The following is an 18,638-nucleotide window of genomic DNA, read 5'->3' on the forward strand; positions in this document are numbered from 1 at the left end:
TTGGTCAGGCATCAGCTGGGCATCACGTTGAAGGACCGCCAGTAGATCAGAGATGTGCCGACCTTCACATTTACCGGAACTGGGTTTGTTTGTCTCATTGTCCTCGGGGTTGAGGACGAGACAGGGAGAGAAACAAAATCTTATTAGCGTAGGGGCCGTTCACATGTAATGCAAGTGTCACACAATGATGTGGTTTAAATTAGCTTGGTTCCTGACAGGCTAACTATTGCGGCATTAGTATGTTACCCAAAGTTGAGGATTTAGCAAATTAGGGGCCCAATGCGAAGGTATCTATGGGTCCCCATCCGATCTTTAAAAGAAAATGAAACATGCCGACCCGTTTGACTAAGGCCCACTGTCGTCGTTAATGCAGGTTCGGTGGCAAACGGGTCTGTATGGCATACTATTCACAAGACCACAAGAAAACGCCAAAATCGCAACCCGACCATACTTGCCAACCCATTTGACTAAGGCGAGAGGCTGATAAGATTTTAATATTAAAGGGGAAATTTATAAAATTCTGACTTTTTCATGTCAACCTAGAAAATTAGAAAAAGATCAACCCAGTAACTTAGTTTTGGTAAACCATTCTCTGCAAGCCTTTGAAAAATTAGGTCATTGAAATTTGGCTCCCTTTGTGATGTCAGAAGGGGATCTTATTATAATAATACCGCCCCTTAATCTGCACTATACAACCACGGCACTAGGGCTGTCACAATGATTAAATAATCGTCTCATTGCGACTGTTTCACCTCATCGCAATGATTTCAGATCACCACAATGATTGCACATCTCTCTAAAAAACATAAGGGGGAGCTGCAGCGCCTGTTTAAACGAGACAGTATCAGATGGTGCTCCTTAACTGACAGTGATACATTGCATAGCCATTCAATACAGTGGAAAAACAGCTTTTTAAGAAATGCTGCAAAACTTTGATAAGCAGTATGAACTGCCAGGTAAAACATTTCCAAAACAGCAATTCCAAATTTAGGGAAGTAAAGGATGGTATTCCTAAGGATCTGAAAGGAATTTATTTTTTTGCAGCCACTACAGACATGTGGTCCAGTACTAATATGACCTGAGTAGGATCGGCTACTATTTAAGGCTACTATTTTACTATTTATTTATTGCTTTTTATTTTCAGTTATTTTTCAGACACTTTATTGTTTGTTCCTGAATTTTCAGTTTTTAAAAAGTATATTCATAAAATAATTACTTTTAAATATGTTTTATGTGTATTCATATTTATTGCCAGGTAAACCTTGCAAAATATTTAATTTAAATGATAAAAACAATGTGTGAAAATTATTTAAGGAACAAACAAATGAGAAAAAAAATTATGAGAATTAAATGTCAAAGCAATAAAACAGGGAATTAATCGTCATAATCGGCAAAGTCCTTAAACAGGCAATTAATCGTCACAATTAATTAGACAATTAACTGTCACCCAAATTTCATAATCGTGACAGCCGTACATGGCAGGCACTGCCATTTAGTGCACAGTTCAGCTCATTTGCATTTAAAAGGACACACCCAAAACATTTTTGCAAAATGTGTCCCAAATTTGAAAATTAATGCTAAAATAAAATTAAAACATTAAATAAATTTTTTTCATTTTCAACGTGATGAAGCATCATTCCGGCCAAATCGAAAAATTTAATTAAATTGATGATTTGACATTTCATTTTCTATTTAATCTTGAGGCAAGGCAAAGTGGCAATTTTAACATGCTATAACAAATTATGTATATAATAATATTTTGAGCTAGAACTTCATATATATATACTCTGGGGACACCAACGATTTATTTGACATATTAAAAAAGTCTTGTGAAATGTCCCCTTTACAGGGACACGCCACTTTTTTGAAAATAGGCTCATTTTCCAGGTCCCCTAGTGTTTACACATTTGATTTTTACTGTTCTGGAATCCATTCAGCTGATCTCCGGGTCTGGCGGTACCACTTTTAGCATAGCTTAGCATAATCCATTGAATCTGATTAGTGATCAATATGGCTATGAACTTTACTCTCATTCTGGCGTAATAATCAAGGAGTTTACTGCTGCAACAGGGCTGCCGGAGGCGCAGTGATATTACACAGTGCCCGAAAATAGTCCCCTGCTATTGAAAGTTACCAAGGGGACTATTTTAAGCACAATCGGTCATAAATTCTTAACTGGTCAATATGACATCCCCATTTTGTACAGCATGATGCCTATCTCAAACTGCATTGATTATTAAAATGAGATTTTTTTTTAAAGATACTGTGGTGCATCTCAGTTTGTTATTAACGTAATACTGTATAATAAAATGATTTGTATTGATTGCATACTATAGTATTGTTGTATTGAATCTGTGTCTACCTGTAGAGTGTTGGTGAGACGGAGATCTCCATCATGGCCCAGAATAAGGATTGCTATGAAAGTGGGATTGTTTGTATGAAGTACCTGCTCATCTATGTTGGACTCACCAAAATCTACTTCAGTGATAACTCTGGTAAACCTGTGAGTCTACTGAACAACACACATCTAAATAACACAAAATATACAGCACAGGTGCTACAGAGGGAGCGTCTGTCTATTCTTCATCTCATCTTCAGGATCTTGTAGTCTGTGTGTTGTTTGTGTGTCATTGGCTTTGTGTTTTGACTCTAGAGTTCATCTACTGTGGTTGGAAGAGGGTTTGAGTTTCAGCTGTGGGGTGCAGGATACTACACAGTTGTCCATTTCCCCGCTCAGGACTTGACTGTTTTGTGGGACCGCAAGACCACCATTCATATTCGTGTTGGTCCACAATGGAAGGTCAGAGGTTGTTTTGTCTGAATATGTGACCATGTCTGTGAAATCCAGATGGAATTTATTGATGAGAAGAGGAGCATAAAAAATTATTTCACATCTATGTAGGATGATTTTATGTAGTAAATCACAAAAATGACTTTAGCTGGGTTTTCACATACAGTCTCTCTCGTATAAACACATGCACACAACATAACAGATATACAGCATGAATAAATGCAGGAATATTGTATCCAATAATGTAATGTTTGATTCTAGGGTCAGCTGAGTGGTCTGTGTGGGAATTTTGACACGGTAACAGTAAATGACATGACCACAGCTGGACACATGGAGGTCAGTAATGCACAGGCGTTTGGAGACAGCTGGGCTGTGGGTCAGGTAAGAGAAATAACTATGAGTTGAAATATTAGGATACAAAGACATTGTAGGAATTAAAGATAGTTTGCTATCTTGTTGTTACTAGTAGTTGTTACCAGTGATGCGTGGCTTGATCCAAAATGAGTAACAGTAAATTGACATGGTAACCCATGGTCACCCGCGGTTACGAGTCATCCAAAAATATTGTTATGATATTCGGGTCGCGGCCGGTGGGGGCATTTGAAATAAAGATGCCAATTAACTAATTTAAACAATTACTACTTTTAAAAAATGCGGGCCAGGAAGCGGGTCGGGTACAATATATAGTTAGTTAAAAACGTCAGTCGGGTGCAGGTTGTTACCACTGTAAAATCAAACTAGTCTGGTATGTAGTATAAGCAATATTGTAGCAATACTAGTAATTGTTATTCGCACAAAAATTCTGATTCCCATAGTGTTTTTCACAATAGTAAAATTATGCATTTTTGACTTCTGAGTTTTTCTCAGTCGCTTGGAGTATTTCTTGAATCATTCTTAAAATTTTAAAACTATTTCTCAAACAATTTGTACAAACTGCACACATCATGGATTTCCTGCAAAAGTCTGTAACTTGTTCAAAATCCCTAATTCATCTCTCAAAAGTGAATTTTTATGTCAGTGAAGATGTCAGTCCCATCAAAATGGCAAATCCTTGTTTCATTGCATGAACAAACAGTCAAAATGTTTAGCCATGTTGTCAATAAGACAAGAGTACACAATTATAGGTATTAGTGTTTTCTGATGTGAACTCTTTGGCTACAGTTTTGATAATACAGTTTTTCTCAGTCGCTTTGGTGCATTTCTCACATCACTATTTACATTTGCACAACAGTTAATGCAGTTCTCAATACAATTAGTTCAAACTGCAAAACCTAGTTGATAACCTGCAAAAGCATGTCACTTGCTCAAAATTGATAGGCCAGTCCTCAAAAGCAAGTATTCATGTCAATGAAGGTGTCAGTGTCATCAAAATGAAAAGTCCTGACACCATTGTTTATGAACAAGATAGTCAAATGGCTTTGTCATGTTTTCATTATGACAGTTTACTTTATAAATGTTTTCCAATGCAAAAAAGTCAATTCTTGGTGACACTACCTGAAAATGCACAAGACAGCACTATATACTATTGCACAGATATTTGAAAAATACAGTAAAGTTACACCTTACTGTATTTAGTGACGTAACTGAGTACAAGACACTGAATACTGTATGTATGTTTCACATTTTTACTGCATATGCTCTTTGCAATTCTAATTTGTTCACATCATTGTGCAAAAGAAAAAATACACCCTTATTAACAACAAACATAAACTCCCTTTGGCTGTGCACAACTGTAAACAAAATTGCAGTACATATGAACTGAAAATACAAAATATACATAGTACTGTAATCATTCATGCACATCCAGACTTTCCTCTCTGTTTGGCCACATAATTTCAGAAATTGATTAATTTAGGAGACATTTTTGGGGAAAAAAATGATTTAAAAAAAATTATTTTGACAACTAGTTCAAAATTTTTGTATGTAATGACTCAAGCAATGAAATGAGGACTATTAGTTTTATATGGAATGACTATTCAGCATTTACAAGTATAGCTCATTTAGACTGACATGACATAAGCAAATAATAATGTTATAAAACAGCAGAGAATTGTATGAAAGCAATTGATGCATGTCCAAAAGCATTTGCAATTTGTTCGAAGGAATGAGAAACTGCTACTATGATGTGCACAAATGACTAAATGTTGTGGAGGTTGAACTAACTGTTATGCAAATGTAAATAGTGCTGTGAGAAATGCACCAAAGCGACTGAGAAAAACTGTAACTTTTTCAATTTCAAAAGTATGAAGTTACTCATTTGTGTGAATGTGAAATAATGATGGCAAGATATTAGACATAATTCACATTTACACCTTTAATTTTTTGTAAGAAAGTTACATACATTGTGTTATTGAATAAATAATATTTTACATTACAAATATTTTTTTATTTACTTTAATTCCTGATGTCCCAGACTGTGGCAGATTCTCATCCACATGACAACAGATATGTTTCCTCACAACATAGCAAATAATTACTCAAAATATCATAAAGTGATCTAAATCTATCCCCCTTCAGCAATTTATCAATTCAGTTCACATTTACAAAAGTCTAAAAAAAACATAAAAAATAAAATGTAAAAACAGATTATGACAAAAGGGTCAACCATTCTGCATGCAAAACTCATTTCTGTATATTTTAAGGTATAAAACCAGTATAATTTATTTTGATGAAAATGACATAAGCAACTAAAAATGTAGCATACATACATCAGACAATTGTACATAATCAACGCATGATCGTACCAAAGCATTTGCAGTTCGTCCAAAACAATGAGAATTTGCTTATATGTAATTGTGCACAACTGACTTGATGATGTGGAGGTTGAACAAAGTGTTTTAAAAAATTATTTCTAAACAGAGAAATGCTCTAAAGCGACTGAGATGTAAGTTTTAAATAATGAAAATGTCAGATAATTAAAAAGTTTAACATTTAGTTTTGAATTGTTTCTAAACTGTATGTGGCAGAGATGCAGTATATTTTATGAAGATGTACATTCACTAAATAGGTGTTTTCAGCTCTGTGCGTGTGTTGTGTGTTTATGTGTGTAGTGTGAGAGTGATTTTGTAGTGCGCAGGCCATGTGAAGGAGACCTCAGCCGCCAGCCGTATGCCAAGCGTGAGTGTGGTCTTCTCTACAGTGACATCTTTGCTCCGTGTCACAATGTGGTGAGCGGCTCCTCAACAATACACTACTGATACAGATATGCACATCTTACCGAGAGAGAGAGAGAGAGACACAGACTGAACATAGACTTTGAGTTTGTTTGTATCATCTGGCCACTAGGGGGCTGTATAAGTTCAATAAGCTACAACATGATCCCCTCCAACATAGTTGCAAGCATGTGTGCGTGTGTGTTATGTAACCAATTGTATCTCTGTGACAGGTTAATTGGCATAGATATCCAGTTTTCTCTAATCCTGTATTGTAAGAGTGTTTTGTTGTGTGGTTATTGTTGTGTAACTAATCCTCCCTATGGACCCACAGGTAGACGTGACCTGGTTTTATAAGAACTGTCTGACGGACACGTGCAACTGTAACCGTGGAGGGGATTGTGAGTGTTTGTGTACCAGTATAGCAGCGTACGCACACAAGTGCTGTCAACACGGGGTGACGGTGAACTGGAGATCTCCAACTGTATGCCGTGAGTGCAAGACCTTTTGACCTGCTAGTGATCTCTGATATTGCACGTTGCACACATATACAGGACAGAAAGTACTTATTCTAGGAGGCTTGGTAAATTTGTGTTAAACCAATTTTGATTTGTCAGTGTCACGGAAATACCAAATTATTTATTGCACATACATTTTCTGATCTATGTTAGACTGATATTATTTGCAAACTTTATTTAACCAGGAGAAATCATATTGAGACTATAGTCTCTTTTTCAAATGATCCCTGGCCAAGAAAGGCAGCACTTAAAATCTAATAACATCCCAGTAGGACATAACACAACATGTAACAAAACAAAAGTTAATACAACAAAATTTAAAATGACATAATAACAATTATGACATAATAACAGACAAAAACAACAATCTATATACATTCACAAATATAGCTGAAGGTTTCACAGACATATGATTTAAAATCCTTAAGTGATATAATAGTGCCTAGTTTCATCTGTTTCTGCAAAGCATTCCAGGTTGAGGGAGCATTATAACGGAAAGCAATTTTGCCAAATTCAGTTTTAACAACAGGTATATTAAAAAGAATACTGCTTTTTGATCTAAGGTTATATCTGTTGTTTTCTACTAAAGAAAAGACTGATAAATAAGAAGGCAACAGTCCAATTATTCCCTTATAAATAAAAATAAACCAATGATGCTGTCTACGAATTGAAAGCGACTGATATTATAGCATTCTTTACTATCCTGATTTACATATACAGTAATGTGCAAAAGTCTTAGGCCACCATCAGCTTTGTGCTTTTAATGCCAACCACTTATATATACCCATACAGCAAAAAATATATATTTCAAAATATACAAAAAATGGCCAAAAAATATATTTGCTGAAATACAGAACTGTGCAAAAGATTTAGGCCACCATGCCAGAATTAGATTTGTTGTTTTTGTAATGTTATAGTGATCATATATAATTATTTCTTTATTTGAATACAATTAGAATATATTTATTAGAATATTTTTTGTATATATTTCTTGTATTTTCTGTTTGTATCTTAATAAAATAGATTGAAAAATAAATATGGATGGACATTCAAACTTCTGCTGACTTAAAACTTTTGCACAGTAGCATACTGTATTTTGGAATATGTTTACAAAATATTTTTCACAGATTTTCTGTATATTTTGAAATTTATTTTTAAAATCAATACATTTTAAATCATTAAAAAATATGTCTAGCCTATTATATCTACTTGTAATGAACCTGTAAACAGCAGTTTTAAAAAGATTAAAATTTAATATCTTTTTAACTCCAACAATATACTTTATAACATTAGCCTGTATTTAATATATTTTAAATTTATTTTGTCAAAGAATACTTTTTTTGCTATATGTTATGTAAAATAAGAAATATATTTGCTTGCCCTTGAAATACATTTTGAAATAATATTAAAAAATCCAAAAATATATTCAATTGAGCATTACTTTCTACAAAATACATTTAGCATATATTTAAAATATATTTCTGGCCAGAGAAATTTATTTTTTTGCCATATGGGTAATATACATATTAGGGATGCACCGATAGGATTTTTTGGGCCGATACCGATTTAAACAGACAACTTCTGACTGATACCGATATTAAACACTTGTATACAATACTATACAGTTGGTCTATTAGCTAGTTTATTTCTGCATCAAATTATTTTTACTGAACATGGATTGGATCTAATTAACATTCAACTGACCAACATAATAAGAGAGGCACAAATTAAGCTAAAACAAATAATAAGACTGCATGACAACCTTCAAAGGTGGTTTTTGCTATTCAGCATTTATTTTATTAACAACATTAACTCATTTTTTACATATAATGGATTTCTTTAATAAACATAAATAATGCCAGTGCTATTGCAACTTCAAAAAAAGGTGGACTTCTTTTCCCCCACTAAAGTGCAGTCTGTTTCTTTTATTGTCCAAGACATTTGAGACAGCTCAACAAAGGTTTTCTGTCGGTGCTTAAGTATAGTGCACACCAGAACATTAAATCATTTTAATTGAACAACAGACATGCAACTCATTGCCTTTATGTGGTTAATTAAAAAACAATCGGTATCGGCCTTTCTCGTGCTATTACCGATATGCCGATGGTTTCAAATTCATCAAATATCGGCCGATAAATTTCGGCGGCCGATACATCGGTGCATCACTAATATATATATATATATATATATATATATATATATATATATATATATATATATATATATATATATATATATATATATACACAGTGCATTCAATCACTAAATTTTATCAGTATGAGTGTTCCCTTGAAGTCAAACCTAATGCAATGCTCTACCTGCTAAGTTATAGAAAATAACGATCCAGCAATATATTGTCCAATTTTAAAGGTTAAATGTGCTGTGAATGTGTTTTTAGCCTATTTGATAAAGTATTGCGCAAGATGTGAGGCTTGAACGCACTGTACTATATATCGCTTTGGATTAAAGCGCCAAATACACAAATGTAAATATGAATGCCGTTTAATGTTGGTGCAAGTTTAGTGCAGCTGAAATGATGAACACAAATGCTTACGTCGACATTTGTTTTTCTTTCACAGCATATGATTGTGAATACTACAACCAAGGTAAGGATTATTTCTGTGTATTTGCCCCGTGCATGTGTTTTTTTAATCTAGGTATTCTCATTAATTTATTTGTGTATGTGTGTTCAGAGTTGGGAGAAGGTCCATTTACTTTGTCTAATGGCGAGCAGAATGAATCAGTGTGTGTGTTTGGGGCAAACGTGAGCAGCGGTGAAGTTTTTCCTCTCCTGAAGACCAGCGCTCAGCCCAGCACCATCTTTCACTTCATGATCACGACTGGATTATATAAAGACCGAGCCTCCCGTAAGAACACACAAGCACACTTAAACCAAGTTTACAACAAGAACCAAATAAAAAAGTAAGACAGTCACTGTGGTCATACATGATGGTCATGTAATTGATGATTTTCATTGTGTTTAGGACTTCCTGTTGTCTCGCTGGAGTCAGCTGAAAGACCCAATTACTTCCTGTGTGTCACCGGCAACCGGGCATTACGATTGGAGCACTGGCAGCCTGGGGAGGAGTTCAGACGACAGGCCACCTTCATACACCACCAGGGTTTGTGGGTACCCGGTCGATCCTCCTTTGAACTGCACAGTCAGAAGGGCGTCTTCCTCGCCCTCACACATACACAAGCACGAGCTCAAAACTACGACCACACAAACGTCTTCAAAATCAGCAGCAGCTTTCTCATTGAGGGTAAGACTGATCTGAGATGTTCTGGAAATGCACCTTTGGTAAATTATGTTGCAACCAACTTCAAAATAAATCAAAACTATTATATTTTTTCTATTTTATCGTCTTCAGAGTAATTACCCTTTGCCTAAAATTTGGATAAATGTTCCCTTGTGGAGTTCACATCTACAGTATTCTGAGCTCTTATTTGATGCTTATACATTACTTTATTATTTGGTCTATGTTATCCCACTTAAAAACTTATGAAATTAATATGTTGCCACAGTTATTTGTGTCTCATTTATGCAAACACATACACTGCAAAATCTTAGTATTTTTGTCTTGTTTTCAGTAAAAATATCTAAAAAATCTTAACTTAAGATGCTTTTTCTTGATGAGCAAAATTACCCAAGAAAATAAGTCTAGTTTTTAGACCAAAAGTATCAAATGTAAGTGATTTTGTTTATAAAACAAGCAAAAAAAATAAATAAATAATGGGCCAATGGGTTAAGCAAATTTTTCTTGAATTAAGTGTTTAAGAAAAATGTTTAAGATTTTTTTGCGTACCCCGTTGGCAGATTTGTTTTGCTTGTTTTATGCACAAAATCAATTAAATTTGATATTTTTGGTCTAAAAACTATTAACTAGACTTATTTTCTTGGGTCGTTTGGCTCTTCAAACAAAAGCATCATGATTTAAGAGTTTATTAGATATTTTTAGTCAAAACAAGACAAAAATACTAAGATTTTTTTTCTTAAAAAAATCATTTTTTTGCAGTGTACAGACCAGACTTTCTGTGCACTGCAAAAAAATCTTTCTTACTAAGTAAGTTTTTGTCTTGCTTTAAGTACAAATATAAAAAATATTTAAATGAAGACGCATTTTCTTGATGAGCAAAATGACTGTAGAAAATGAATCTAGATTTTAGACAAAAAAATCAAGTGCATTTTTGCATAAAACAAGTAAAAAAAGTTGAACTTTTTTCTTAAAACACTTAATTCAAGAAAAATTTTTTTGCTTCTTTTAAGCACAAATGTACTTAAATTAGATTTTTTTTGTCTAAAAACTAGACTTATTTTCTTGGGTCGTTTTGTCCATCAAGAAAATGCAAAATAAGTCTAGTTTCTAGACCAAAAATATCAAATTTAAATGATTTTGTGCATAAAGCAAGCAAAAAAATCTGGCAATAGGGGTAAGCAAATTTTTCTTGAATTCAGTGCTTAAGAAAAATTTTCACAATTTTTTTGCTTACCCCATCTGCTGAATTTTTTGCTTTTTTTATGCACAAAATCACTTAAATTTGAAATTTTTCGTCTAAAAATAGACTTATTTTCTTGGGTCGTTTTGCTCATCAAGAAAAAGCATCTTAATTTAAGAATTTTTAGATATTTTTACTGAAAACAAGGCAAAAATACTAATAATTATTTTCTTGAAAATCATTTTTTGCAGTGTGTAAATCCAGTCATGATTTAACACATGTACTGGTGGTACCCGCTTCTCCTCTCAATCCATTAAGGGGTCCTTGGCCTAAAAAATGTTGAAAAACTCTGCAATAACATTTTTTTTAAATTTAAGAATACTGTATTGGTTTGTGTTTATGATATCAGCTGTGTTTGTGTTTTTCCTAAATTTTAGAGAGCAGTTTTCTGATCCCCTACCGCTTGATGTGTGAGTGGAAATATCATGTGTGTGCCAGTCCTTGCGTAAAAACATGCAATGATCCCGATGCCACACTTTGCCAGTTTTTACCACCGTAAGATTTTGCATGTTTATAACATTATACATAAAAGTGAATACGAAAGCTCATTTGTGGTGCTTGCTAAGGCATAACTGTTGCTCATCCTGGGATCCAGACTTTATCTAGAAACCATAATATCACTTGTGAGTAAACTTGATAACTTGATTTAGATCAGTACGCCCTAGCAATGCATTAAAGCAGCTTAACCATCCGAAGTAGCATTGCTTTGTGACATTTTTGGGCACCCTGTACAGCTGTACAACTCTAGTTTTGGTATTTGTTTATATTTAATGTTCCTGTAGCTCAACTGGTAAGGCACCATGTTAGCAGCAAAAGGTCATGTGTTTGATTCTCAGGAACAGAGATAGTCACAAAATTTGTATGTCACTTTGAATAAAAGCATCTGAAAAATGCATAAATTCACCATTTGATGTGTGTGCAGGGTTGAAGGTTGTTTTCCACGCTGTCCTAAGCCTATGTTGCTGGATGAGGTGACGAGACGATGTGTATACAGAGAAGATTGTACGTCTTGCACGATCTTTACTTCCTCACCATGCATGCACACTGTTAGATTTGTCTTATTACCTGCACTGGTTCTGACGTTTTTGTCTCCGCAGGTGTGATAATGTCACCAACACCAACTCCATACATGTTTGTGACCCGATCAAACAGAACCACAGCTGCGCCCACCGCCGTTCCAACGACTACAACCACAACAACTCCCTCCACCACAACAGCAACACCCAGTACAGCTCCGAGTACCACTGCCAGTACCACAGTTGTAACTACGCCTTTGGAAACTGATGTGATTATCAGCCCAACCACACCTACATTACCACCGACCACTTCCACTTTGGCCACGACCACCGAAACTCCCACAACTCCCTCTCCACCAACCACAGAACCCCCTGTGGTCACTACAGCCCCGCTCACCACCACAACCATACCCACTACACAACCTACAACGCTGTTTGTCATCACCTCGACCACGGAGGTTCTGACCACACCCAAGGTCACCACCGAACCAGAGACGTCCCCTCCCACTACCACCGTTTCTTTTACAACCACCCCTTACATTACAACTGAGACCACGACAGAACCTACCTCAACAACCATCACCACAGAGACAACATCCATCTCCACGACAACCGAGCAGCCCTCGACAACAACAGCATCACCTTCAACAACCACAGAACTCATTCCTTCTCCATCACCCGAAACAACCAGATTAACAACGGTTCTTCCTCCGTTTCTTCTACCCACAGGGCCCTGCACAGTAAGTGTGTTTTTACGTTTATGTGTGCTAGGGTTGAGAATCTTATATTTTAAAGCCACAATATCCAAAAACGTGCACAGTGTGATATATTTTATAGAATTGTCTACTTGTCTACATGATTCCAAAAGATCTATAAATTTAATAATAGCTCGTCTCTTGTCTCCGTTGTAATTGTCACCCTTTAGTGACTTAATATCCGTGCTATCCTCAGTTTCCGGTTGTAGAAAGTGGACAAATTTGGAAGTGCCAGTTACATAGTATCTAACACACAGTTGTTGTGCCTTGTAGCTAATTCATTATGATGGCATACAATAATATGATCAAACGTACAGATACAAAAACATTAATTCATTACCTCATCCATGAACATGATTAGCCTTCACCACTCGGCCATCCAGGGGCCTCATTTATCAAGCGTGCGTACGCAAAGAAGTGTGCGTAAAGTGTGCGTAGGAACAGTTTTACGCAAAGTGTGGAATTTATCAAATTGCACTTATACGTAGAAATGTGTGTAAATATACGCACACCTCTGAGTATGCGTACGCAGAGCATCTAGTGGTAGAATAGCGATACTACACCGAATCATCCCCACATTAAAAGTTGGCTGCTAGATTAATATTTTCCATTTAAAAGTCTGGTACTCATACCAGGAGTGGGGTTCGAACCCACGAGGACATTTGTCCATTGGATCGGCCATCCTGGTGTTTGCAAGGGATATTTTTCTGTTTTCTGAAAGAAGTTTTATTGATTAATAGTCGGCTGTTTGATTAATATTTTTCATCTAAACTTCTGTTCTTGTACCAGGAGTGGGGTTCGAACCCACGAGGACATTTGTCCATTGGATCTTAAGTCCAACGCCTTAACATCTCGGCCATCCTGGTGTTTGCAAGTGTTCTTTTCTGAAACAAGTTTTATTGATTAATAGTCGGCTGTTAGATTAATATTTTCCATCTAAATTTCTGCGATTTGTACCAGGAGTGGGGTTCGAACCCACGAGCACATTTGTCCATTGGATCTTAAGTCCAACGCCTTAACCTCTCGGCCATCCTGGTCTTTCATAGTGCTTTATTCCATTTTCTGAAAGAAGTTTTATTGATTAATAGTCGGCTGATTGATTAATATTTTCCATCTAAATTTCTGCTATTTGTACCAGGAGTGGGGTTCGAACCCACAAGGACATTCGTCCATTGGATCTTAAGTCCAACGCCTGAAACTCTCTGCCATTCTTGTCTTTGATAGTGTTTTTTTTCTGTTTTTATGAAACAAGTTTTATTGAATAATAGTCGGCTGTTAGATTAATATTCTCCATCTGAACTTGTCCTGAAAAAAAAAGATTTATTGATTAATTGTCGGCTGTTTGATTAATATTTTCCATCTACATTTCTGCTATTTGTACCAGGATTGGGGTTCGAACCCACGAGGACATTTGTCCATTGGATCTTAAGTCCAACGCCTTAACCTCTCGGCCATCCTGGTCTTTCATAGTGCTTTATTCCGTTTTCTGAAAAAAGTTTTATTGATTAATAGTCGGCTGATTGATTAATATTTTCCATCTAAATTTCTGCTATTTGTACCAGGAGTGGGGTCCGAACCCACAAGGACATTCGTCCATTGGATCTTAAGTCCAACGCCTGAAACTCTCTGCCATTCTTGTCTTTGATAGTGTTTTTTTTCTGTTTTTATGAAACAAGTTTTATTGAATAATAGTCGGCTGTTAGATTAATATTCTCCATCTGAACTTGTACCAGGAGTGGGGTTTAAACCCACGAGGACATTTGTCCATTGGATCTTAAGTCCAACGCCTGAAACTCTCTGCCATTCTTGTCTTTGATAGTGTTTTTTTTCTGTTTTTATCAAACAAGTTTTATTGAATAATAGTCGGCTGTTAGATTAATATTCTCCATCTGAACTTGTACCAGGAGTGGGGTTCGAACCCACGAGGACATTTGTCCATTGGATCTTAAGTCCAACGCCTGAAACTCTCTGCCATTCTTGTCTTTGATAGTGTTTTTTTTCTGTTTTTATCAAACAAGTTTTATTGAATAATAGTCGGCTGTTAGATTAATATTCTCCATCTGAACTTGTACCAGGAGTGGGGTTCGAACCCACGAGGACATTTGTCCATTGGATCTTAAGTCCAACGCCTCAAACTCTCTGCCATTCTTGTCTTTGATAGTGTTTTTTTTCTGTTTTTATGAAACAAGTTTTATTGAATAATAGTCGGCTGTTAGATTAATAATCTCCATCTGAACTTCTGTACTTCTACCAGGAAGGATCCACGAGGACATTTGTCCATTGGATCTTAAGTCCAACGCCTTAACCTCTAGGCCAGTGTTTCCCAACCCTGGTCCAAGAAAAAATGTCTTAAAAAAAACTCAAGAATGTTTAGATGTTTGTACTAGAAAGCAAAACAAAAATACAAAGTAAAAAATCCTTTATTCAGAGTAATGCTTCCTAAAAAGTTAACAAGAGTCAGTAACTTAAACATCGAGGACCTGGAATTAAGTGGAATGGTTAAATTCCTTACAATTCCAGTGCTTAGTGTGTGTAGATTTTCCAAGAAAAATCTGTTTGTCTCCACCACTGTTGATTTAACTAAGATATGATGAGTGATGACCTGAGACCTGACGTCTACCATGTCTCCTCTCTGACCTGGATATTTCTCAAACACACACACACCCCGACGATTGAGTTAAGGGTGTTTCTGTTTTCATCATATTATCTCTCTCGGGTTTGACTGATAAAGATGTCTTGTGTCCACACAGCCTCCGTATTCACTGCGTGTGGATGAGTGCAGCGAGTACATCTGCTTTAATGGACAGCTGATGCTGCACAATTCATCTCAACACTGCAGATACAACATCAGCCAACCACAGTGTAACCTGCTGGGAACACCCATCCAGATCAACACAGACTCCTGCTGCCCACTGTGGCAGTGTCCATGTAAGATGCACACGCAAGCTTTTATTGATTTATTGGGATATTAATCCACTTGTTATATAATCCAAATCATTGAGATAGTAATACAAGTTTCCAAAATTCCCTATTTTGCATTGATGTTTTTATGTGTGTGTTATCAGGTCGTTGCTCTATAATCTCAGATCTACGCGTGATCACGTTTGACGGGAATAATGTGGCTCTGTACGATATCGGTTCTTACATTATGGTCCATTTACCCAGAGAGAAAATAGTCGGACACATTGAGAAATGTCCCACAAGTGAGGTAAACACACCCTTTCATACTGTACTGTATCTAATATACCCCACGTCTCTAATGCAATCAGTTTAATGCTTTAATATTTATTTTCAGAGTGTGAACTACATCAGACGGCCTGTAAGTGCATGTCATTACCTTTCATTATAATGTTTTTGATCAAAGTCTTTATAATCATCATCGCAAACTCATTTCTTATCAGACTCCATCTGGTGGAACATCAGGTCTGTGTTTTAAAAAGCTAAACATCACCACTCATTTATACCGAATCATGATCAACCGTCTGGACCGTAAGGTATAAAACATTTCTAAACGTGTTAAATGCAACCCATCATTTATGCCTTTATTTACTACCATCTTTGTAAATGTTAAAGTGTGATGATAGTTTGATCTGACGTAGGTCTCAGTGAATCAGATTACGGCCCGATTACCTTTCACAAGGCAGAACTTTCATATTGATGACACCGGGACGATGTACGTCATTGACACACCTGGTGGGATCAGCATACGGTGGTACCACAGCACTGGTATCATGGTTCTGCAATATACAGCTCCTGGTAACACATCCACCAGAGGACTTTGTGGTCAGTATCACTCCTTTATAGACAACATGAAACCAAAAGTTGACTCGAAATAAGAATAAATAAAGAAAAAAACTTGTCTTTTCTGCTGATGTAACCAAAGATGTATAAATGGGGAAAATAATATTAACCAGCAATATTATAACTGCATCATAACTAGATAAAGTTGCACTCATTCTTACACTGCATTTTTCCTCATTAAATATTCAGTTCAGAAATATACCACAAGGATTACTCCACTTTCATAAATTAAAATTCCAGATTATTTCCTCATCATCACCCCCATGTTATCCAAGATGTTTATGTCTTACTTTGTTCAGTCGAGAAGAAATTACGTTTTTTTTTTTTTTAGGAAAACTTTTGAGGATGTTTCTCTTTATAGTGGACTTAAGTGGACCTCAATAGTTTACAGTTTCAATGCAACTTTAAAGGGCCTTAAACGATCCCAACCGATGTATAAGGCTCTTATCTAGCGAAATGAATCTCATTATTGCCAAAAAATAAATAAAAAATATTTACTTTTAAACCACTACTTTTTGTCCTGTGCGACATTAATTAGTAGCATTACACATACAACAACATCTGGACGCTCCTCTTTCTCCACACTTGTAAACACCGGAGCGGTAGTTTCGAATACGTTGTGCGTGACCTTTCGACGTGATTATGTAATACATAAGGTGCATCACAGGGCTAGTGCAATACGATGGTTGTGGTTTAAAAGTTCATTTTTTTATTTTTTTGCCAAAAAATGAGGATGTTTTTGCTAGATAAGACCCTTATTCCTCATTTGGGATTGTTTAGAGCCCCTTAAAACTGCATTGAAACTGTAAACTGTTGAAGTCGACTAAAGTCCTCTATATGAAGAAAAATCCTGGAATGTTTTCTTCAAAAAACTTTGAGTGAACAAAGAAAGACATAAACATATTGGATGACATGGGAGTAAGTAAATTATAAGAATATTTTTTTATTAAAGTGTAATATTCCTTTAACTTTTAAATTCTCTCAGGTTGTTGCAACGGTAATCCGGCCGATGACCTGCGGCTGCCCAATGGAACTTTGGTGCGGGATGTGGAGGACATTCCCGTGTTTCTGCACGGATGGATGGTGGATACGTCGGAGGACACAGATTACTTCCGGAGAGTAGGAGACAACTGCACCACGGGCAACTGCTCCAAATGTTTCACCATTCTTAACCAGAGACCTTTCTCCAAATGTCATCTGAAGGTACTACTACACAACATACAAGCTTGAATATTTACAGATACTGTAGTTTATATTATTGTGTCTACTTCCAATTTACATCCAGTCTTCTTAATTTAAGCTAATTGTAATTATTTAAGACCATCCATAAGTCTAAAAATGAGTGTAAATGGCATGTTTATAGACCCTTTGCACTCTTGGAAAATGGCACATAAGGTGCGCTGGTAGGGTACCTTAAGGTCATAAAATGTTTAAGTACCTATAATTTTTTCTCTGAGAGTGTGATAGAGGATTGCTTAATTTGTTTTGATACTGGGATAATTTTGAGATATGAGGATGGGTACACATTGACACATTACAATGTTTCTCTCAGGTTTCTCCAGAGAACTTCTGTGATAAGATCTGGGCCGGTGATCTTCATTATAAAGAACACGAGTGTGACTTTCTGGCTGCTTATGTGGCCATTTGCTACACACATCAGATCTGCTTCAGCTGGAGGAGCAGCAACTTCTGCCGTGAGTGATGTGACTCTTAAAGGAATAGTTCACTTTTTACATGATCCCAGATGGGGAATAAGGGTCATATCATATGAAATAGATATAGAAATAGATATAGACCCCTTCAAGGTTTGTAAACATTGAATGACTATCGGGTGTGCGCGCAGCATGGGGTCAAACTGTTCATACCATCCAGGCTTTATAATGTAATCTAACAGGGCTGAAAAATGATGACTTACTTCAAATGAAGTGAGCACTACAAACACAAGCCTCTTTGATATTTGCATTGTCCCAGTCTGCACGTTAATTGCTTGCAGTCGCAGATGTTGTATTTTTTTGTTTTTGAGATTCTGCATGAATCGCGAAAACTTAACGGAAGACCTGGTAACGATACCGAATAATACGCAACCCCGACATGCGCAGTTGGAACCG

General features: G+C 36.1%; 1 protein-coding gene and 3 non-coding genes across 4 annotated transcripts in view; 1 reads left to right on the top strand and 3 right to left on the bottom strand.

Annotated features, from left to right (window-relative positions):
• Positions 1–18,638, top strand: part of otogl (otogelin-like) — a 61,403-nt gene that overhangs the window by 23,050 nt on the left and 19,715 nt on the right. Inside the window, exons 26-43 of the mRNA XM_073853887.1 lie at positions 2,369–2,503; positions 2,654–2,800; positions 3,053–3,172; positions 5,842–5,958; positions 6,278–6,434; positions 9,041–9,067; positions 9,155–9,328; positions 9,446–9,724; positions 11,336–11,453; positions 11,881–11,960; positions 12,056–12,714; positions 15,480–15,657; positions 15,795–15,937; positions 16,025–16,048; positions 16,131–16,223; positions 16,329–16,512; positions 17,516–17,733; positions 18,083–18,224. Of these exons, the coding sequence (XP_073709988.1) occupies positions 2,369–2,503; positions 2,654–2,800; positions 3,053–3,172; positions 5,842–5,958; positions 6,278–6,434; positions 9,041–9,067; positions 9,155–9,328; positions 9,446–9,724; positions 11,336–11,453; positions 11,881–11,960; positions 12,056–12,714; positions 15,480–15,657; positions 15,795–15,937; positions 16,025–16,048; positions 16,131–16,223; positions 16,329–16,512; positions 17,516–17,733; positions 18,083–18,224 (2,995 nt within the window). The remainder of the gene's footprint in view (positions 1–2,368; positions 2,504–2,653; positions 2,801–3,052; positions 3,173–5,841; positions 5,959–6,277; positions 6,435–9,040; positions 9,068–9,154; positions 9,329–9,445; positions 9,725–11,335; positions 11,454–11,880; positions 11,961–12,055; positions 12,715–15,479; positions 15,658–15,794; positions 15,938–16,024; positions 16,049–16,130; positions 16,224–16,328; positions 16,513–17,515; positions 17,734–18,082; positions 18,225–18,638) is intronic.
• On the bottom strand, positions 13,513–13,595 carry trnal-uaa (transfer RNA leucine (anticodon UAA)). Its single transcript has one exon. It is a non-coding gene; the product is annotated as a tRNA-Leu (tRNA).
• trnal-uaa (transfer RNA leucine (anticodon UAA)) lies at positions 13,684–13,766 on the bottom strand. The gene has a single exon. It is a non-coding gene; the product is annotated as a tRNA-Leu (tRNA).
• Positions 14,108–14,190, bottom strand: trnal-uaa (transfer RNA leucine (anticodon UAA)). Its single transcript has one exon. It is a non-coding gene; the product is annotated as a tRNA-Leu (tRNA).

This window comes from Misgurnus anguillicaudatus, chromosome 15, assembly GCF_027580225.2.
Source record: "Misgurnus anguillicaudatus chromosome 15, ASM2758022v2, whole genome shotgun sequence".
Lineage (NCBI taxonomy): Eukaryota > Metazoa > Chordata > Actinopteri > Cypriniformes > Cobitidae > Misgurnus > Misgurnus anguillicaudatus.